Genomic DNA, 22846 nt, shown 5'->3' with positions numbered 1-22846 from the left:
CGCTGTCTGGCTTCAAAGAATATGGAGACTAACTTGGAAACCCAGAGCTGGTTTGTACAGGGCTGGCCTTACCTGACCACTGTTATTCAACAAAAGCCACTGAAATCCCAAACGTGACATTGCTCATCTGTCAATCTTAAACATCACTCACAGATGGGGAGAGGTGGAAAGGGAGAATGTTTCTGCAGTACAGCAAATTCCAGTGGGCTGTGATGCCTTGCTGACTGCCAGCATTACATCTGCCTTTAGGAAGGGTCTGGCTGGGGGTTGAGGGTGGTGGTGCTGGGGGTCAGATATGTTCTATGACAGCTCCTTGGGGAAGAGGACTCATTGGGTGTACTCACAGGGTAGTCTCTTCTATGTCAGCACTTCCCTGATTTTTTTCAAACTCCCATCTCTCCAGAACAACCAAATATTTCAAGATTTACGTATGCAACCAAACAAATTAGAAGTCTGATTTCAGAACACTCTGAGTTTCCTTAGGACAATTTACATTTATATCATGTCTGTAAATCAGGCCGTGGGCCCCAGAAGTTAGGGGTACTACCAATATCTTTCTAATCTTTTTCTAATGTGCAGAATTAGTGCTTGTTTTGACTTGTTTGGAGTATGGACAATCTGTCTATGATAAGCATGCAGGCGTGCAAGGATAGAGCCATCAGATTGATTCCTGAGCTCACTGCCTGGAAAGCAGTTTGGAAGGAAAGCTTGTGTTCCTGACTTCCCAGTTGCTTTCTTACCTAGTAATAGTGGTGGCTGCTAGCTGAGATTTCTGGGTTCCTCTTCCTGTGCTGCTTCAATCTCTGAATTTGACAGTGAGCTTCAGCAAATGTGTTGGTAAATGATATCTCTTGCAGTGGAGTTGTAGGTTGCTTCTCTGTTAAGAAGCCTTCTACTGAATGCAGCTGTGCATGCTGCAGGTGTGTGGGAAGGAAGAAGGTGCAGGTTGTGGCTCATCTAACCTCTTACTGTGGTTTTGCAGCATTTCTATGCCACTGTTTGTGGCTTGGGTGACATCCAAGGGAAAGGTCTTCCTATTCTTCTACCAGCCTCATTTCCCTGTCCGTTGTGTTTTGCACATGTTTTTGTTCTGAGGCTTATATTTAACAGATATCTTTTTCTATAGGTTTTTCACTGTGTGAGAGAAATACAAATGCAAAAGGAATGGTTATCAGAATTGGTGGTTATGCTTTGGTAGAGGAGTTTTCTTTGCTCCTTCCTGGAATACCAGTAAGAATTCTGTATAATGTACTGTGGTGAGATAAGTGATGGCAGACCTTGGTGCTGTGCTATGGCTGAGGGGAGAAATGATGCTCTGTAGAATGGAGAAGAATTAAAGCCAATTTGAGCTAGCAAGCTAGGCCCCCTTTACATACCTGATCTGCACGATGCTGAACTGAGCTGCAAGTATCAGGGAACTCAGGGTGGGTGGTAGGCTGTGACAGCTGAGCTCTCCATTTGTCGTGCCCTGGGAAGTCCTCACTTGTTTGAGAATTAAAGCTATAGCTGCTTCCCTGTCACAGAACTGCTGCCAAGATTCCAGTCTGGCTCATGCTACTCTCCTCACTTCATAATGAAGTTTGAGAGAGCTTTCACATCTTGGTGTTGGCAGAAACATGGTTTTAAAATCACGGTGTAGCTGGAGACTGGCTGGCTCGGGCCACTGGTAACAGGACTGGAGACTTTCATCTGAAGGTCAAATCCAACTGTAGTGTTAGTGACAAAGTCATGAACTTCTGACTGATGGCTGAGGGTGGTGTGTGGAAAGAAGTCTCAAGACTGATGCCAGAACTGAGAGTTGGGAGACTTGGGTTCAGTTCCTGAAGTTTGCCAGAGCTGTTTTAGGGTCTGCCTACATCACTGTGGTGCCAAGTCCTCAAGCTCACTTATGACTGCAAACTCCTGAAGGCTGTTGGATGCAGAGGTGTGAGAAGTTAGGTGGGATGAACTGGCTCTGTCCAGCCCATGTTAGACAAATGCCTGGATCATAGTTAGCATTAGCATTAACTGGTGTGCTTCTTGGCAACTCAAAGGGTGAGGACATAATGTTCCAGGGGACAGCATTGCTCTCCCATCTCTAGGCGATGCTGTGCAGGCAGCTGTGTGCTCAGGAAGAAGCTTGTGCAGATCTTCTTATCCAGTGCCTGTGGGAGAATGATATATGTCAGCTGTCAAACACAGAAACAAGCAGTCACAGCTTCCTGAGAAATTAGTTTCCCAAAACCTGCTGAGATGCTGCCTGCTTTCCAGTGCATACATAGGCAGCCTCTCCTGGATGTGTTGGTGCTGCTAATGTGAACAGCGGTAGCATACATCTCTGTTCTGTTCTGCTGTCCTTGATGTAACATGTGATAGCTGCCCTTTAAAGAGAGATTTAGGTTAGATTCATGAGATATCTGGCTCCATCTTGGCCTTGTGTCTGGGTGGGCTGGGGCAGAGCTGCAGCCTGGGACTGCTCTGTCCCCTGCAGGTTCTTGGTGCTGCAGGAGGATGTTCTTCCCTGCAGAGATCCAGCCAGGCTTGTGTCTGCCCAGACCTGACAGAGGAGCAGAAAGCTGCAATCTGTAGTGCTGTAATCCCAATGCTTCAGCCGCTCCCCATGCTTGCCAAATTCCTTTGGCTGTTAAATGAGAGTAAGAATTTTGAGGGGAGCTCACAGAGCACAGCTTCTGTATTTTCTTTCAGCTTCATGAATAGCAGCAGTGACTTGTCCGGATGTATGTGGGGAAAACTGATTTGTCAGCTTTGGAGGTCCAGTGTTTTTAAAACAAAAGCTGAGTCTTAAGCGACCGTCAGTCTTGTGTTGACTTCAGAATGGCTGGTGCCTCGCATGGGTCTGCTTGTCTGCACATAGCAGTCTGGTTTCCAATGGGGCATGACAGTTCTTGTGCTTTGAATGGAACCCAGAGGATGCTGTGTGCTGGCCACAGAGCAAAAACATGTCCAGCGGAACCTCGGCTGTGATGAGAAGTATAAAGTTCTTTCAGATGGGGGAAAACTGAGGTGCAGATTAGCTAACTGGAAAAAGGCTATATGCAGATCTCTGATGTAGTAGTGTTGTGTCATGATGATCTGGCATGCAGCTATGTGTCAGTACGCCCCTGGTCTGAGGGTGGGAGAAAGGAAGATGTTTGACAGACTTAGGCAATTTTTGTGAGAATAACACATTGGAAACTCTGAGTACTTAGAGAGGAAAGGCTAATGCCAGCCTTTGTTTAACCATCATCTCTGCTACTGAAAACAACTTGGTAGTGATGAGACTTCCATAAAGCATACTGGTATTTATTAAGGGAGAGATACGAGGAAGAGCCAAAAGAATATAAGGGCTTAAGGAGAAAAACAAGGGTTTTTGAATCGGATCCATATGGTGGTAAACACTTGCTGTGTTAATTTAAGCGTATCTTTTATCTACAGCTGGGGATGAGTGGATGACATTGCTAGGCAGGAAGATGGGTTATGGATTGTCAGAGAAGTGCATCTTACTGACTTCTTGTCTGTGTTAGTTACAGGACTCTTATAAGGCCCACATACAAAATGTCCTACCGAACTGTGACGACGCTGGAGTGGAGGTGCTGTCCTGGGTTCACAGGGAGCAACTGTGAAGAGGGTAAGTGATCCAGCAAAGCATCTTCCCTTGTGAAGAAGAAAGGGATGTGTGTGAATGAACAGGTTGGATTGGATTGGGTTTGTTAATTTGTTCTAGGCCTCTCAAACATAGGAACAGATTACCTGTTCTCTTCACTCCCAATTGTAATCCAGAAGGTGATCCTGGAAAGCAGACTGTGCTCAGTGCTTACAAAGAATCCTAAATGGGAGAAGAGAAATGAAGAAATGGGTACTTTGGTATGCTCTTTTCATAGATGGATTCATGTTTAGTGACCCCATTGTATAGGTCTTCAGAAAATGTGCTTTATCCCTGTCAGTGAGTATCTTCTCCACATTCCATTGTCATCGCAATCAATTGCTGTAGCTGAGAAAAGCTGGCAGTCTCTGAATAGCAGCCTGTAAGATTTATGCACATAAGGTCCAGGCGCAAATCCCCCTGGGATCATGTTATTTGAATTAAACTAAGCGCCTCCTATTTTCTTTCCTACCCTCCCAGAGACTTTTTGGTGCAACGTTCATGTTACTTACAACAAGACACCTGTGACTTTGTCATCTGTTCCAGTGAAAGAAAACTGGGCTCTGGAAGAAAGGAGAATCCTTTCCCTTTCTCATCATGATGCATGAAAAAGGACATGCTTTGCATTTTTCTTCTGGCTGTTTTCCATTTTACCTGTTGCTCCTGGGGCTTAGAAACAATAACTGTTTCTCCATTGAGTTTCATGTGGTGTTGGGCGTCAGCTGAATCTCTGCTGCTGTCTTACGACTGGGCTAGAAATACCTTGAGGTTTTCTGTTGGTTTGCATCACATTGATGTATCCTGCTTGTGCTGGCTGCTGAAGGATTACTGAGAGTGTCTAGCATCTCTGACTGCAGTCTGTAGCTACACCTTGTTTTCATTGCACAGCAGTATCTTGGTGCTAATCATGCAACTTAAGCAAGTCTCCAACTGGGAAGCTGTTTAATTAGTCACAAAGGTGGCTGCAGACAGTAGCTCTCTTCAGGCTGTTGAGGAAACAATAGTTTCCGAGGAGCTCAAGAGAAACCTAAAACATGGGAAAGCTATTCCGAATTCATGTGTTCAGGAGAGAGCTTTGCATTTTAACACACTGCTGAAAACAAGGTGTTGTGTGCAGCTTGGCTTTCTACCTGTCACAAGGGAGAGGGATGCTTGGGGCTGGGGCAGAACTCATTTCCCAGGTAGCTGTGGCTCAGCCTGGCAGAGGACCTGACTGGGGACCAAGCAGCTGTGTGTGCAGCCCAGTCATGCCTGTAGGTTTGGACAGGTGTGAGTGATTACAGCTCAGTTGTGCTGCTGGTGTAAAGGAGAGAATCCAGCTCCCTCCCGCAGTGCCAGATCTGTCTCAGCAGAGTTCAGTGGAAATAAAAAGCCAACATAATCTTGCTTTAGAAATTCAGCAGTGATCTCGCAGGAGCAGGTCTGTGGAATGAGGTGACAACTTTACACGATCAGCTTTCAAGGTGCAACTGTGTGGTTGAGCTTGGATGTGGGCTGTGGAGTGTGAGCAGAAAGCCAGTAGCAAGCTTTTGCTTCCATGTAAGAAATTTTCTTAAACCTTTTTTTTTTTTTTTTCTTCCCCTCTCTCTAAAACATCTGGAGCTGCTGACAGTCCCATGTTCTCGAAAGAAAAAAGACCCCTTTCTAGCAGGACGTGGTTCTGCCACTTCACTCTTCAGCAGAAGCATTGAGTAGCGTTTGAGTGGTGCGCACAGGACCTTAAGCTGTCTGGAGGGATCAGGTTTAAGATCGCGTTATTTACTACTTAAGTTAATCCTTATTGTTAGTATTGCCTGGAGTTGTAAGAAAAAAAGAGTTGGAAAAGTTTCTCTGGGGTTTTTTTGGCAGTTCTGGTTGGTACATTTGGCAACCTGATACAAAGCCTTTTGTACTCTGGAGTTTTTTTGGCCTTTCCTACTGTAAATGCTGTCCTTCTGGAAGGGCAGGGTGCTTACATCCTGTAAACAGCAGAAAAAACAGATCTAAACAAGCAACACAAAAACAGTGCCATTATGGAGCAGTGTAGAAAAAGATGAAAACATTTTGAGGTTCTAACAACAAATTTCACCTCTGTTTAGTTTCATGTGTGCAGCTGGAGCTTTTGAAGTTGTGAAGTAGTAATGGCTGAAGACAGATCAGGCCTTCATTATTGCTGACTTGTGTTCCTGCTGTGTTGCAAATGCTGCAATTCTCCGCCAGTCAGTGTTGTTCTCCATTGGCAACAGGATAGCAGCTATGATGGCATGGCACTTCCACCTCAAGATGCTTCTGTTTCTAGAGACACCAAGAAAACATTTCCTTTTTCCAGTGGTCACTGGAGTAGTGAGGTTGCATCTTCATAAGTAGGTAAGGCCAGGAGGTAATGACTGATTAAGCACAGAGTAATTTGGGGAGTTGGCTATTCACTGCTATGGTACCTCTTCACAAAGGGACAGTACAGTGTGGCTGTTCAGCCCCAAAGTATGGTAGACTGCTGATGTACTCTTGCTGTAACACACCCTCATTGAGAACCCCCTTTCCATGGTAACAGACAGCATGCCAATAGTGCAAGCTGTTAAATGCAATTTGAGCCCTACAAAATGTCTTGACCCTTTGCTAATAAGTTGAGCTTGAGAAAGTAACCACTTAACTGTCACCAGCTGACAGGCACCTATGTTAATGCTGGAGGCTGCACACTGTTTATATTTAAGGTATCTTGGGAATTCAGTCCTTGCATTGCAGCTGATAAAAATAATAATAAAAAGAGCATCATCTGGAGGAATCCCAGCTCTGAGAGTGGGTGGAGGCTTTGCTGCTCAGCAGGGATGGCTGCTTCTAGTCTGTGTCCTTTCTAACGTCAGCACTGCTCAAGCTGTCCTCATGGACCTTTGCTGCTGTCCTCTCACCCAAAGGTATGTCAACATTTGGAAGATTTCTAATTCCTTTACTGTTGGGTTTTTTTTTTTTTTTTTTTTTTTTTGAGCTGTGGCTACCTAGCTGTATAGATACATATATACAGGTGTGTATATGGATACACCTCCTGAAAATGGTGATTTTAAACCTCCTGAAAAGATCTCTTGCAACATTTTTGGACAGATAAAGAGAATTGATGCGAACAAATCTGGTGAATTTAACTGTCAGTAGGTGCTAATTTTTATTTTTCACTTCTAATTTTTTTGTGTTTGGAGCCCAAGCCTAGCACAGGAAATGAATCCACTGAGCCACCCAGTCTGCCGACTGCTGATATAAAGAACATATGGAGGGGGGCAGCGCAGAGGTGAAGTGGTTTAGCTATTGCAATCATACATCAAACTGATTGATTTGAATCCAAGATGATGCTGACACTTCAACTCAGCCATTTTCTATATGGCTGAAAGTTCAAAGGCAAGTGCAATCTCCTGGGAGAAGCAAAGTGTCCCTAGGGGCTTTGTACTGCCTTAGAGCTTCCCAGCTACACAAGGTCTTATTTTACTTCACAAATATCACAGATTTCTTTCTTGATTGTTTGCATTGCTTGAATCTGGGACAGCAGCCAGTATCCTATTTACCCCCAAAAGCAGACTGATGGGAGACAATGACTTAGGCAAGAAGCAGCTCCAGAGTAACCCTGGCACCTCTGAAAGGACCCCATTGTGGCTATAAACTTTTATTTATCTATTTGCTAAAACATCTTAAGAATACAGGGAGGATAGGGAGTTTGAGTGGCTTTGTTCAGGTAATTTCTTTAGTTTGAGAATTTATTTCTTTCCCCCTTCACTCTTCCAGTCCTTGAAATTTTATCTACTTTTACCTAAAACTGTTTGTATCTTACTCTGATACTTTTCAATCTGTTGGCTTTTCATGTGGTTATGGTTCTCAAAGCAGCATAAGAAAATGAGGTGTTTCCTCTTGGCTTGAGAGAATACCCTTCTACAAAACCCTTCTAGTTCAGAAAGTTTCTTGGGTCTCAGAACTGTGGAACAACATGGGGAACATCTTATGCTAGCAAATGCTGGATTAGAGAGACTGTGAGATGCTTTCAGAGCCCTTCAGTGGGCTTTCAGGTCTTTAATTTTGATGTTGAATGTGGTGTTGGTGGAACCTCAGTGCTCCAGGTGTTGGTTTGCTCTCTCTGGACTGTTAAACACAGATCTGTCAATCTGTGTGGAACCACAATATGGAGATTATGGAGTGACATTGACCATGATATCCCAGGAATTCTGTTCAGAAGCTGAGCACCAGAAACATAAGTACCTGTATTTGTGTATTTATAGAACACAAGAGCTGAACAGTATCTCTGTTTCTCCCCCATAGCACATACTTCCTGCTCCTCTGTGATGTGTCTCCAGGTACTTTTGTTTCTGGTGCCCCTTCAGTAGGATGCAGGAAGCCCACCAGCAGTTCCCCACGCACTCTGCACTGCATCACCTGACTGCTCTCCACTGGTGCATGCTGACCATGCAGCAGCCTCTGCCTACAGGCACAAACTTGTGTCACCCTTGATCAGACCTTCTGCAGGGCTCCTGGAGTGCAAGCTCACTGCTGGAAGAACCTGCAGCCTGATGAGAGAGCTTTCTGGCATTGGTGCTGTGGAACTACTTACACAGTTTCTAAGTGTTCGTCTTTTCTCTCGATATGCAGTCAAAAAAAAAGTACAATAAAAAAATCCCTGACAGATTTCCAAAGACTTAACACTGCATTCCAGCATCTGAATCGTTTAAGTTTTTTTGGATATGTTTAATCTGAACAGGGAGAATTTAATTCAGCACCCAGTGTCAAAATATTTGGAATGCTAAATATCTACAGATGTTTTTTTAACGTAATTAGAAAAACTGTGTGCTGTAGTGTTACATTACTGTTCCAATTACGTTAGCTCCCATCAAATTACTGTGGCGTGCAGAAAATCTTTATTTTGATAAGCTATTTGCTTGCTTTCCCAGTCATAATGGATGCTTTCTGTTAGTGCTGTGTGTTTCTTAACTCACAAATTACAAACCTGCCTATTTATAATCCATGGCTTTTCTACTAATTTGCTTTAATTTCTAATTAGGTCTGGGCATAACCTTACCTTCAAAAGGTGTGGTATGGTACCAGGCTTCTCTTCCTGGATGTCAATGCTGTCAATTCTTATTTATCCACGTTTTTATCAGTTTAGGACTTTGTGATGAAACAAAACAGCAGTACAGAAGCCGGGTACTGACATCTTTTGGTGATAACCTCAGATTCTTTAAGAAGTATTCACCATTAGGCTTGTATAAATGATGGACCCATTCCTGGTTGGTCAGTGAGCTATGGAAACTCCTGAAACTTCTACACCTTGGTGAGCTTTTGAGTTACTTAGAATCTTGAGGCTTGGGTTCTGAAGAGTCCATGCAATGTCATGGTTGTGTAATCTTTATTTACCTTCCTTTTCCAAGCCTGTCTGAGGTACTTTAACCTCAGTATGTTTCTTTCAAGTGGATGTTCCTTTTCTTTTTATGTATTTCATTTTGGTTAGCCATGGATTTTAGGATGATCTGCCTGGAGATCTGCCCACAGAGGTTGTCCTAATGTAAGGTGTGTGAAAAGTACTCCTGCTCCTCAGGAGAAATCAGGTCTATGGTAGCTACAGAGGTGTTCAGACTTAGTAGACTTCAGGCTTAGTTTTCAGTATCAAGTACCTGCAATCGGAAGGGGTGTATCTTCCAATTGGAAGGAAGAAGCATCTCCTTTAACTGAATTCTCAAACCCATTGTCTGTCGAGCTGTTTTGTGCTGTGCTCTGGAATTAAACGCTTAAATGACAGCTCCACCCCCACTTCTTTTCGAAGGAATAGTGATGAAATGTGTGGGCTTCATGTTGCTGTCAAAGCATTGAATGGGGTGCTTTTGTGACAAGGAACTTGTTGAATTTCTTCCAGGAGAATGCTTGAGGGGCCACGTAGTGCCTGGTATGCAGAATGCCACTGTCCTGCATATAAGAACAAGGGATGATGGAGGCAGTGTTCCTGATTCTTTTTTTTTTTTTTTTTTTTTTTTTATCCCTGTATGTGTTCAGAGTCCTGCTGCCATCTCTGATTTCTATCTTGTCAAATACTGGAGGAGAAATGAGATCACGCTTTGCAGCAGGAGAATTTTAGGATTCTTGTGCAAAGCTGTTCTATAACCACTTGTCACTTCCTGTGAGTGATGGAGGAATGTCTTGTACAGCCCAAGTCGAAGACATGGAAATAAAAGAAATTCCTTAAGATAGGAGGAGGCTTCATTGCCAGGTTTTCACTGATAGTAGATGGACAGAACCTGTCTGTCCGTCTGCCATCCTTTGAAGGCCAGTGCACTCTTCTTGTGAAGACCTGTCTAATAATCTGAAATGAGGCCATTGGCAGTGCAAGCTGTTCTCATTTGTAAGAGCTAAGAAGGGTACAGGTGTTGCAAGATGAAGCAGAAAGTCTTAAAAGATGAAAGAATATATAGGGAGTGGTGCAGTTGGTAGCAGCCTGAGCTGCAGCAAAGCTTTGGGGTGAGGCAGGTGAAGATCTTGCTATTTCTACTTTAGGGGATCTTACGTTTTTTAATGTAGGCTTTTCATTAAGTGAGTTCATGGAATTAGTACAATAACACTTCTCCTGTGATAAGTAGTTCTAGTAGTGAGTTGTTTCATGATATCAAGGCAGTGGAGAGTGTGAGCAAGCGTGGTACTTGAGCAGGCAGAGCCACATCCACATGCAGATTATCTTTAGGAAGAAGAGATTTAATGGAGACCTAAAGTGTTACAGCTGTTTTGGGATGCTTTGCCATGTGAGCAATCCCATGTTTTTGTAATGTAAGTTAAATATTCAAACCCAGATTTTAAAACAGTTGCTTTTTGCACTGTTTCGTGCTTCTAATTGTTCAGCTCTCTGCGTGCGAAGGGATGGTGAAGTTTTTAGTTTAGGACATGTTTTACTTAGGGGTATCTCTAGTGATCTCTTCTAAATAGAGATGCAGCAGCAAGTTTTATGTGAAAGCACGCATCCAAGATCTGGTGTTCTATCTAAGAGGTTGAACTTGCCCAGAGTTTCTGCCTTCTCACTGGAGTAGTGGCCATTTGTTTAGTGGGTGTTCTGCACTGCTAGTGCCTAGCAGTGGGCAAAGTGTTACAAAAACATTTCTAAAATATTGCTGGAGAAGATATATTACTCTATTATTTAGTCAAGATTCAGGAAGAGAATATAGCTTCTGTTCTGCCAGTTCTACAAGCTATAAAATTGTCATATTTCAGCCACGGGAGAATTTGTATTGGCTCCTTCACTCCAAAACTGCAGTGAAAGGTGGGCTTTCTTGGAAAAGTTAATAAACAGGGCTCTGGCTGAACAGGAAGACATCACATAAAGGTTGCCCTTTGTTCCCTGAATTGTAGCACTTTGTTGAAGTTCATAAGCAACGGAGATTCACTTGCAGATGTGGGATGTGCAGCTGGAAATGGAATTGCACGTCCTTGAGCAAGAATACAGGCAGATGTACCAGAGGGGTTTGGGGTTGCGTGATTTAATCTCTTATAGAAGACTTCAAGGTGAAAGCAGGAGGTAGGCATCGTGTTCCTGTGTTGTTGAATCCTGGACATCATTCATTCCTCAAGACCTTGCTAATAAGGGTGTCCTTCTGAAGAATAATTTTGTGGAGTTAACTGAAGCTCGCTACCAGAAAGTTGCAGTGTTGCTTGCATGTATGTCATTCCACTTTATTGTCTTCTCTCTGAGCTAGTTAGCAGGATAAAGGCAGCAAAGCCAGTCCAGCTCCATTTGGGGAGCTACAGGAGTGCGTGTTAGATGGAGGAACTTCAAAATCCAGTCGGTTCATTTAGAAAAAGGCCTGCCTTGTAGCTAGTAAGGGTTCAGACAGTCATCTGAGCACAGGTGTCAAAGTTGGACCAGGGGCTGTTCTCAGTCTGGTGTGCTTGATGTTTCATTTAAAAGTTAATGTGAGGAATGGAGAGAGCCTTCTAATTAGATCTGTGAGTGTTACAGGTTGAGCGGTACTGGAAATATGCAGCAGACTGGGATTAAAATGCAGTCACATCTTGATTAAGCAGTGGAGTAGGGCAGAAATCCATAAAGAGAGACTCCTTCAAGGACAGTTGAAGGCAGAAACAATTAAATGCACAAATTCGGAATGGAGGGAGACTTGAGACAGCAGGATCCCAGGGGAGGGAGTGTGGTTAGTAGAAGAAGGTGAAATTAAACTCTTCTCTGGACTTGAGAGAGGAAATGCTGGCCTGGAACTGGGTGCTACAAATACTCTGACCATGCAGAAAGCTCACAGCTAGTGCTTCCTGGAGACTTCCTGACACACAACTGAAATTTTAGGTATGTTTATGGATAAGGGGTGTCTGCATGTGTGTGTCAGTGTTTCTCAGTGGAATGAAGTTCAGACTTTTACAAAAACCAGCCCTGTGAACGTTCTGTTCATTTGAAAGTGATTTCTAATTGATGCTGCATTGCAAGTACTGCAAGAGCTATGTTGCTGTTGTGAAAGTAAGCCCTTCCCAGTTCCTGTTTGAAGGTGCCCTACTGCTAAATAGCTGATTAACTTTGATTACCAGATAGAGTAGTTAACGGGTACGTGTTATATGTACTGCAAATAGCATCAGCACAAGTGATGTTTCTTAGAAGTAGCCATTAAGAGCTAACTTCTGTTTTTTGGAGAACTGGACAAGAAGTAGGTGTAGGCTTATTCTAATGACTGTACATGATTACAGATGCTAAGAAGTATTTAATCAGTTCCTAAGCAAGGAGCATTGTGAGACATCCTGGTAATCACTGCAGCAGAAAGAGCTCTTGTTGGATGAGTCTATAGCGACTTTTACAGTTCCTGCGTTGATGGAAGCGGGATCCCATGTAACTGAAGGCTGGGGAAAAGCTTGCTGGTGAACTTTCTGAAGACATTAACTCTGACTGTACAAACCACAAAACTAGTTTTCAAACAGCATTGAAGGACTTAATCAAAATACTTGAGAGTGTAAAACATTACCATTTTTAGCCAGGTCATATTTGGTTCCTCAACTGCCAAAGCAGGAAAGGTGTTAGGGAATGGCACCATGCGATGAAGTTAGCTAAAGATTTTGGTACATGTTTTTTCTGAATGTGCTTCTTGCCCAGGCTCCTGATTTGCCTCCTCGTTGGAGAATGCATCCAAATCCACAAGTAACATGCAAGTTTGCATTTCATTTTGAGCCCAGCAGGCATACGGCAATGAGGTTACAAGACCTTTCCAAGTGAGTCTGGAGGGACTTGTTGGCTAGAGTTTGGATTTTTGGCAAGCAACTTACTCCAGCTCTTTTCTATAATAAACTCAGGGTTCAGTCCCTGGCCTCTTACAGATACTGAGTGCTGTTGCGTGTCTCTGGGTAATCAGTCACTAGAAAGACACAGCTGTTTCAAGATGCACAGCCATGGGTGCAGCATGTAAGAAAGGGAAGATAAGGGTCATGCTACAGATGCAACCACATCCTACATGTGTTCTTCTTTGACAGGAAAAATTCTTATATAATGCTAGCAGTTCTCTGAGTGAGTTTTGAACGTTGTCCATTAAGCCTTCCAAGGCCATGCATGGCTGATGCCTCTGCTGCAGGCTGTGGCAAGCAGGATTGCCCAAGGCAGTGACTTGTGTTCATCTGGAGAGCAATTCTAAGAAACTGAGCAGGGTTATAAGAAATACGGGGCTAGAAGTCGTCCTGCTATATATACTTGATCATGGAGAAACAAATAAGTGAGCAAAGAAATTCCTGTAATTCTTTTGTTTTTCTGCAAATATTTTGTGGTGAATACATTCCTTGTTACAGAAGCCTAAAAGAAAGCACACGTGGTAAGTATTCAAAATTGAGTGCTTTAATTGGAAATTAAAATTTTGGTAGCCATAATGCTCAAGGTGTCTTTGTGTTCCACTGCAGCAATTGCAGGGCATAATGATGGCTGCTAAGTGGTCCTTTGTTTTAAAAACCTTGGTGAAGATTGATGCAGACCAGCATATTTTTGCTGCTGCTGGTCAACTGCTTCCAGTGATGAAGTGTCTTCCTAGACCAAGTGCTAGAAGCGTCTGTCAAAGGAGTCAGGTTGTTTTCTTGTGGAAAGCAGTGATACCACTGAGATACTAACAAATAGTGAAATGTCTTGTTAAATTTATTACTGGACAATTTGAATGATGGATGCAAACTATTGCTGAGGTCGACTGCTATTGTTTTTTAGCTCAAATAGCAGAGGCCAATGCTTAGGTAACAGAGGTTCTGGTTTTCTCTTTTCTGGTGGTGAGTTGTTAAATCCATATGGCTCGTAGTACTTGTGCTGCAATGGCTCCAAATGCTGCAGCGAGTTGTATTGCTGCAGGGCTTTGCACTGTAAAATATTATAGTCCATTAAATAAGGGGAACAAGCTAGTCCTAAACTTGGTTTATTTCATATTTTCAAACTTACCCTCAAGCGATTAAGCAAACGGTGGCTTTTCCAGCAACTTTCAGTTCAATTATCTGCTAACCCCATCTCCCGTTATGATCTGCCACAGATGCCTTGAACGCAGTCCTTCTGCTGGTTGTGGAAACATATAAGCAGTTATTTCTGTGGTGTCCTATCTGAGTGGGATGGAAAGGATGGGTGTTGCTTTACGTCTAACAGAAGCTTGAAAACTTGTGTGCTTGTGTTAATATTAGCCCTCAAACAGCAAAAGAGCAGATTCTTATTAACTATGCAGGAAGACAAGCCATTCTCCTTTACTGTAGGGGAAGTTCAAGCTCACTTATAGTACAATATGTGTGCATGCAAAGGTATCATTCTTGGCCTGTGCTAGTCCTGGGTAAGCAGAGTGACTACTAGTAGTAATTAGGGTAATAACCATAAGACTCAAACTCTTAACAGAACTCTGTAAGTAACAAGATCCTTCATACGCAGTGGGGAACCTGAATGGAAATTTGGATGTCTCTATTAATGTCTAGTGACAGTTTTTTTTCTAAAATTAGTGCCCCTTGACTCAACTTTGGTCCTTTAGACCTGGCCAAAGGTGAGCAGTGTTAATTGTGGAATATAAACTTGAGCTGTGGAATGTTTTTTTTTTTTTTTTTTTTTTTTTTTTTTTTGCTACAAGTTCAGCTGTTAAGCTTTGATCTCTGGTGATTTAAGCATGAGGGAGTAAATAAGTTTCACTTTTCAACTCCTTAAAAACTGATGGGAAAAGGAAAAGACCACTCATGAAGCATATATAAAAAGTAGATTATTTATCAGTCCTTTGTTCATCTTGGAATTATGGTGATCCTGTAGTAAGAGAGTATCCCTCTTTTAATCTGCATGGTTTTAAACCTCACTTATTCCTTATATCTCAACTCAACAGTAACTTGAATCTTTACCTAACTTTCTATGACAGCTTGTAGAACTGCCAGTGTGAATACACTCTGGTAAACTTTAAATCAACCTCTTGGTCACTGCATGCTGAAATGATTTGAAAACCTATGTAACCTGTTGACCAAACTTGAGCTGTTATTCAACATCTTTAATGAAAGCTGAAGCCAGAACAGCCCTACTGACTTCAGATTTTCGTTATAAGCCAGCTGTAGACCCTAATGTACAGTCGGGATGGGACAAGGAGAATTTAATGGGCCAGCTGCAGCATTTGGGCAAGAATGTGCTTGCTCCCTTGGGATCCTGTGAGCAATGGCATTCTTGCTGCTGCACTCTCCTTATCTGGCACTGAAAAGCAATGTCTGCTTACTCCTGCTTGTCAGCACTGTTCATGAGCACCAGCAAGCTCAGGGCAGCCTCTGCCGGCACCTGCTATCATTTTCCACTACCCCCCTCATCCCCAGTCTCTTGCTGTGGCCCTGCGTGGGGTGATGCTTTGTGGGCAGCTCCATGTGAGTCTTCAGTGTAGTTCTTCACAGAACCCCACATTGCAGTGGTGTACTGATTCTGTAGGTCTGGGTATGAGTCCATAAACGTGCAGGAGACTTACGAGGAGCCTGGACCATTGTTGTGGAACTAGGAGTTACACATCAAATGCTTTACTCTCACACAGACCCTTGTGTGACCTAGCATTACATCAGTATAAATTGGTCCAGGCAGGAACCTGCACTTTCATGAACCAGCTGAGCAGAAGCTTAGCTTCAGTCTGGATGCTGTGATCGGCCTCTTACTTTAAGTCCTATTAGTGCAGCACCATGGGATCTCTTCTGTTTTCTATTAGCTACAGTGGTTCCCTGCTCCTGAGTGGTTCTTGGACCAGCTAAGAAGTAATCAACAAGGTGTGTTGGTATCTTTTCTACTAATTCAGGTGCAAGAGGGGAGTTGAACTACTTAAGTTTGTATACATAGGAAAAGTAGCACAAAAAAATGTAGGACATGTATGGAATGGGGAGGTGACTTTATTTGTAAATGCATTGATTCTACCCACTCACATTCTGGTAGCTGTAACTATTGGTGTGGATTGAAATCGGATCACTTGTGACAAGGAATGAAAGGGTCAGTAGCTGTCAAGTCCTTTGTATATTGGGTCGTTCTGGACTGGTGTTGACTACTAGATTTTGGGTAGGTCTTTCATGCTTTTTTTGATGCCTGTAGTTATGATGTATCCACTTGGCTTAAATTTGCTTACTTCATTCTCCACAGCTCTTGGCCTGTTGTCTTTGACCTTATTTTGTTCCTTCCGAGGGAATGGTTTGTGTTTCCATTGAGATAACAGAGAAAAGAATGGTTAAAAATGAAAGATGCAAACATTGCAGTACACATCAACATGAACATTTGTGCCAAACAACAAAAAAAAATCCTTGTGACATATCTGCATTTTTGAGTTGTGTGGACTGAGTTTCACGTAAGGCACCTGTAGACCTTTCTTTCTATTCTCTTTAGGGCCTTTGGTTTGTTTTGGATGTGACAGCATTCCAATTGCTCTGATTCTAGTTCCTGCTCCTCCTTGGCTGGCTGTGGCATCCAGTGCACCCATGCTTACAATGCCAGTTCAAAAAAAACCAACAAAGCAAACAAAATCATTCAAACAACAGCAACAAAAAGTAACCGAAACAACACTTCAAGTTGCTTGTGCTGTTTTCTCTATATTCTGATTTAAATTCCACTTTGTTGATGCAATATAGGATGCTTGAGGCCACGCTCCCCAGGGCAGTGATTGCAACTTCTCATGTGATTAAAGTCACTTGGCCAGCAGCCCTTATCACTGTGGGGTTCATTCCACTCTTAAGAATGGCTGGTGCATGCTAACTGCACTGTGGTTCCAGCTCTTGTAGCCTCGGGATTTATATCTCAGTAGTGAGAATACTCCAGTATTTGTTGTTATCCCACCTGAGACCCACAGGCTTATTTTACTGCTTTTTTGGATAACTGGATTATCATATGGGCATACAGCAGGGTCTAGCATGTCTGTAGACATCAATCTCCCTAGGCATACAGTAGATATTTACATTGCCCTTGCTTATCTGGCTGTCCTTTGCTGTTTTAATATGAACCATACCAAATAAAGCTGCTTGAGAATTGAAGATTATCTGTGGTATTCGTCACTTTTAGGAAGGGGAGTTGGTTTAACGTTGGCTTTTAGCATTTGCTAGGCCTTGTCTCCTTGACAGAAAACAACAGACTAAAACGATTACCAAGAACAGCTGCTTAGAAGGGGCTTCGGATATTTTTTCCTCTTCTGCTGACCTGAACCACGGCAATTATAAGTTCTGGTTATTGTAAACTTACCACAGAACACAAGGCATACCTTAAAATGATGTCATGTCTAGACACACAATTCAGGTATAAATTATGGAGAGAAAGTAGCTTGTTCAGTGGTTAAACAGTAAAAATTTAACAAGATATTTCTGTGTCTCTAGCCTTTACTCTTGCATACGTATTTCTTTACCTCTTACCAGGAGAATTCTGAGACTGCCTCTTAATATTTTTTTTTTTTTTTTTTGTGTTGGGAGATGGAATTTCCTCCCTGCTCTCTATTTCATTTCCTATTTCTGCTTCTCTGGGTCTCTGGGGAAGAAGTGCAGCCATCTACTTAGAGCAGAGAACTAGAGAGGAAGGCTCTTGGGTCCAGTCATGACTCAGCTAAGATCACACAAGGGTGATATATGGTAACTTTTTCAAAACCAAGCTTGCTATTTTGGATAGATTTGTTTTATGGGGTGGTGAGAGAGAGAGAAGAACTCAGCTGTGGTGCCCAGATGGTTGATTTTCAGAAATACTCCGTATTTATGGCCTCAGCAATGTCCCTGGTGTCACTGGGCCTTATATTTAAGGGACAGAAAGCTTGACTGTTCATTCAGTTTTGCTAGTAGAGTGTCTGTCTAGAATGCTGCTGCTCTGCATTGAATGTGGAGTGTAGCAGAGATGTTCTGTGCATTTCATAGCTGGGGACTATGGCCCTGCAAGCCCAGAGGATGGCTTTTACAGGTGCTGCAGAGAACAGCACACGTGAAAGTCATGCATCCCATCCACATCAGTTATTTGGGCATAGTTCCATTGACTTCACAGGGAGTCCTCCCACGTTACAAGCCCTAGCTAGTCTGTTGGCTTAGATTTTAATACACATTTCCCCACACTTGGCCTGGACTTAATTTCATGATGAGATTGGAACTGTTGGCTTATCACCTGTTGTAATCTATATCCTTTGGGTACCTGCTATGAAATGCAGACTTCGGAGGTGGAAGAGGCCTGTTGGGTTAACAAGCCAGTGTAGGATTATTCTCTGTAGCATATTCTGTTGTGCTTTTCCTGGCTTAATTACACGGTCCTCAAGTGATAGAATTTGGCAAGAATATTCTTCCTTTTTAACTGGTATTTTGTCTCAAGTTCTCTTAGTAAGTCTTTTCAGTCATCTCCATAGTATCATGCTGCTGTCTAGAATTTCTTCTCTCTATCCCTGTAGATGGCTATTGTAGATTTTTTTTTTTTTTTTTTTTTTTTTTTTTCTTCCCCCCCTCTCCTCCCTGGTCTAAATCTGTTCTCTGTTCTTGCTTGCAGAGCAGCTCTCTCCCAGGATGGCTGCTCTACCATCCATGTGTTTCCCTGAGGGTGAGGTTTCTGCCTTGGGCTGGTAATGTGTCTGGATCTACACTTTATTGTACCTGGGTCTCTTGTGATCTTTCTGCACCCGTAATCACATTAGTTCGTTTCCTGGAAGCTGTCTACACTGTGGGTCTCCAGAGACAATTCTTAATGCTCGTTAAGCAGAGATGGCAATTGATGGCATAAAGCATGTTGCCGTAGAGACAGCTTTTGATGTGTTCTGAGGAACCATTCTACCCCTTTTGCAGTGTGTACAGCAGTGTTCTGGCTTACAGAGGGGCATACATGTTACCTTGACATGTCCACACTGGTAGCTTGCTACTAAGGAGAGGCTTCCTTGGCATCCACAAACTCACACGGGCAAGCCAAAGCCTAGATTCACTGCCACTTGCCTGCCTCTTGGATAGCACAGGGATAACTCAGCTTTCCTGCATTCTCTGTAAATACCGGATCTCACAAAACTATGACCTTCCTGTCCTGGTCTGATGTTTGTGATTAGAAAGACCCCATTTGCTTGGGGCCTTTTTGCTGTTCTGTTTCTTAGGATCATAATAAGACTTATTTTTATTTGGATGCATTTCTAGCAATTGTTTTTTTCTGGCCACTCTGTCTCTCCCAGAAAGAAATCACCATGCATTAACTGCTTTTCTGCATTTGTAAACTCCTGTGTTATTTGTAAGCAACATATGGAGGGTAAATGTAGTGTGCGGCTTGCAAAACACCCCTTGTCCTTAGGGTGGTCAGTGCCCTGTGCAGAGTGCAGTTAGGTGACAAGCCTTGTGATAGTTATGAATGAACTGCACCACAAATGGTCATAACATCTTCAGAGATCAATAAACAAAATGATTGCATGCAGTGTGGCCGTGAAGTAGAAACTTCCACTGAAATACTTCGTTATATTAAGAGTGCTCCAGGAATTAAAACTTCCACCCTCGACACCCTTCCAATCCATTACACAGGCTGAAGTGGCCTTAGGGCCCTCTTTCAGTTTTAATGGAGTAGTTGTTTTTCTACGCAGACTTTTTTCTTTTCTTCCTCCCTCCCCCAACATTTTAATGGCTATTAAACATAGGAGGAAAGTGTTAATACTGCTCTAAATACTCTGTCAACCAAAGTTTGTCCTCGCTCCTGCATTTAGGATCTCCAGCTCAGTTACAGTTTTCCCCTGTTCATAACTTTTTTCAGAGGGCCTTTTGCTTTGTGAGGCTCTTGACCAGTTCAAGTGCAAATAGATGAAAAACATCAGAGAGTCAGCTCTATAGCAGCACCCCGGTTGGGGTATTAATTCTTGTGAAGTGATTGGTGCTCAGTGTCTGGGGCTGCATCCAAGAACTATGTAGCATGGAGCAGGATGTAATAAATTCCCCCTGCCTTAATCTTATGTTTTCCTACTCTCCCTTCCCTTTCATCCTGTCTTTCCAAATCTGCTGCCTGATTTCATATCTGTTTGCCCAGGTGGAGTCTGCTCCCTTTCCTCCCTTTCTTGGGTATATGGGGACTTCCCTCTCTTAGGCTGGTCTGATAGAAGAAAGCTGTATGCTCAGCTGACTCCACTCACCTTTCTGGGCTGATGAGAACAGAGCTGGCAGAGACAGCTGGAGAAATCGGTGCTTCAGGCCTGAGTGTCCTTGCCACTGTTCCCTCCTATGGCTTTTGGAAGTATCCTGCAGTAGAGGAGCAGTTTCCTTGTATGAAGGATTCTGGACCTGCTGTAAAAGCCACCTTCTGTTGCTCCTGGCATCGCCGCTCCAAATGCCTTCAAAACAAAACCAAACCTTTTGAGACTTACTTAACATTGTAAGGGGTTTGGGCTGCTTGTCCCATTGGTAGAATCCTGACTAGTGGGTTCAGTTTTGGATTAATGGGTCAATCATTTGATGAGCAGAGGCTCATCCTTGTCCTGACTGTGACAAAGGATCATCCAGTGAGACCACTATATGTTCTTCTCATGTGGTATTATTGTCTTGTCACCTTGTCAGTGTCAGCCTCCTTCAAACAAATTTCATAATACAGAAGTTTGCAAATCCCACTGTCCCAGGGAGAATTAATTTGTTCTGAAGTAGTGCAAATACTTGTGCATCGTGCAAGTGATGCAGAAAGCAAAACTTCAGATTGTTCTGGAATACTGCGTTGTGTGGACGTTGGAGAGTTTTCCTCCGCCTATTCCACGTGGAGCAATTTGCAGCACCTTAACAGCAGCAATATGCATCCAGGGAAGGGAAAATGGGAGAAATGCAAGAGATGAAAATATGAACCAGAGCTACAGAGACCACAGCTGGATATGGGATTCTCTCTGGCCTCATAATTGATAGGATTCTTATGGGTAAAGGTGTCTTCTCCCCAGTTTTACGATTTTATATTTAGAGATGGCATTTAGTGAGTGTGTGTATTTGGACTATCTCTAAAAATGGGAATGTCTGCTTCATTAATGAGTTCTTAATCATATAACTCTAAATATGATCGGTGGGTGTTCTGCATGGAGAGGTTGGGTTTAATTCTGGTAGGAAATAATCTCTCTTGAAAGGAAAACAGAAACAAAAACAACAAACCATGTTTGGGAAGCTTTGCATCTCAATCCAGCATTGCATTTGGGCCAGCGCTAGGTTGTGAAATAAATATGCATGGGTGAAAGCAAAGCAGTAAATGGAGTGTAGTAAAATATACAGTGATGCAGATCTTGAGTAGATGGTTGGGTTGATTAACACAGAATAGTGATTTCTACTGATGTAAGATGGAAAACATAAACTTGATAGGTGGATGCACTTGTTTTGTTGCATCTCATTGGTTTTTCACGTTCTGTGTTTGTATGCTGACAGCACAGCTTGGCATTTTGAGTCAGGTAACCACACGTGGCTCTATAGAGCAATCCTGCTGTTTTTCTGTGCTCTTAGCTGTACCAATAAACTGAGTGCTCTGGGAAGACAGACTGTTGCACTTATTTTTTTTGTAATCACCATTTGAGCACTGAAGCAAAGCTTTCAGTGACTGGTGACAGATTTGCACTAAGTTTGGAAGCAAATGCAAATTATTTCAGAGAAAATCTTTTTTACAGAGCAAGCTTCTGCTGGCTGGGGAGGAGGGATCACATATTCACCTAGGTTTTCTCATCTTGCCAGCTCTGCATTCCTTTCTCTGCTTCATTCTTATGCTTCTGTTTCTTCCCCCCAGCACCCATTGTTCTTGTGCTTTTACGCTGGATGAGGCACAACCTAGGTCAGGAATAGAATCATAGAGTGGCTTGGGTTGGAAGGGAGCCCAAGGATCATCAAGGTCCAAACCTACAGCCACAATTAGGGCCACCAACCCTCCAGATGCAGTACCAGACCAGGAACAGACAAACTGTACAATTCTGGGGTCAGGGTGCTGATGTGGGCTCCTGATTGCCAGCCTCGCTGTTCCTTGTCCTTGCTGGCTCATAGGAGCTCCTGTTGGTGCTATCATTCACAGTGAGATGGCTCTGCTGCTTGCACTTCCTGCCTGTTCATTCTCTTCTTCTAGACTGTTAATAGGGAATAATCACACCTATCAGGCTTCCCTAGGAGCAGGGAGATGGAAGTGGCAGTAACTGTTTCCTTTTATCTGCGGGTATGTGACATCTCAAGCCTCAGATGCTGTGGACAGACCTGTCCTGCAGGTGATATGGGAGAGCAGTGAAGGCTGTAGAAGCCGCCTTTGCCACTGGCACTAAGCTGAGTTTCACCTGTGCTGCCAAGATGGTTGGCCAGGCATCACTTCCATCATTTTTTGCCACTTCCCTCCAAGTTTCTAGAGTTGCAGAGGCTGCTTTCCTGTGCCTGCCTCTTCAGGGTGAGGGAAGGTGAGCAAACCATCTTAGCTGTCACCCTGGGATTGCACTGTGACCTGGGAGTTCTGCCTCCAGCTCTTCTCCAGCTGTTCAGAGGGCAGATCCAGCAGTATCTTCTGTCCTCAGCCACCTGAGGAAGGCATCTTCTGTGCGTGCTTTCTGCAGCTGCCTTCCCTGGAGGGCTTTATGTAAATGTAGGAGGCCTGCTGGCTTGTGAGGAGAGGAAAGCGATACTTTGGAAATGATGAGGCTCTAGGATTTAACCCTTTAGTTTCTAGAGATCAAAAACACTGACTGCCCTTCAGTGTCTTATTGCCTAAGTGTTCCACATCCGAGCTGCAAGGCAGCCCCTGTCCATCTGTCCATCTGTCCATCTGTCCATCTGTCCATCTGCCCATCTGTCCATCTGTCCATCTGCCCATCTGCCCATCTGCCCATCTGCCCATCTGCCCATCTG

General features: G+C 43.3%; 1 protein-coding gene across 6 annotated transcripts in view; it reads left to right on the top strand.

Annotated features, from left to right (window-relative positions):
* COL26A1 (collagen type XXVI alpha 1 chain) overlaps nt 1–22846 on the top strand; it is a 157302-nt gene that overhangs the window by 25418 nt on the left and 109038 nt on the right. For 5 of the 6 annotated variants that reach the window (XM_042829903.1, XM_042829904.1, XM_042829902.1 and 2 more), the window contains exon 3: nt 3504–3607. In XM_042829903.1, the coding sequence (XP_042685837.1) occupies nt 3504–3607 (104 nt within the window). The remainder of the gene's footprint in view (nt 1–3503; nt 3608–22846) is intronic. The other variant, XM_042829905.1, reaches the window with a different exon arrangement.

The sequence above is a fragment of the Centrocercus urophasianus genome, unplaced genomic scaffold (assembly GCF_019232065.1).
Source record: "Centrocercus urophasianus isolate 14NV4802_14NV808 unplaced genomic scaffold, USGS_Curo_1.0 seq_33, whole genome shotgun sequence".
NCBI classification, from domain to species: Eukaryota; Metazoa; Chordata; class Aves; order Galliformes; family Phasianidae; genus Centrocercus; species Centrocercus urophasianus.
This window is presented reverse-complemented; position numbering and strand designations above follow the sequence as displayed.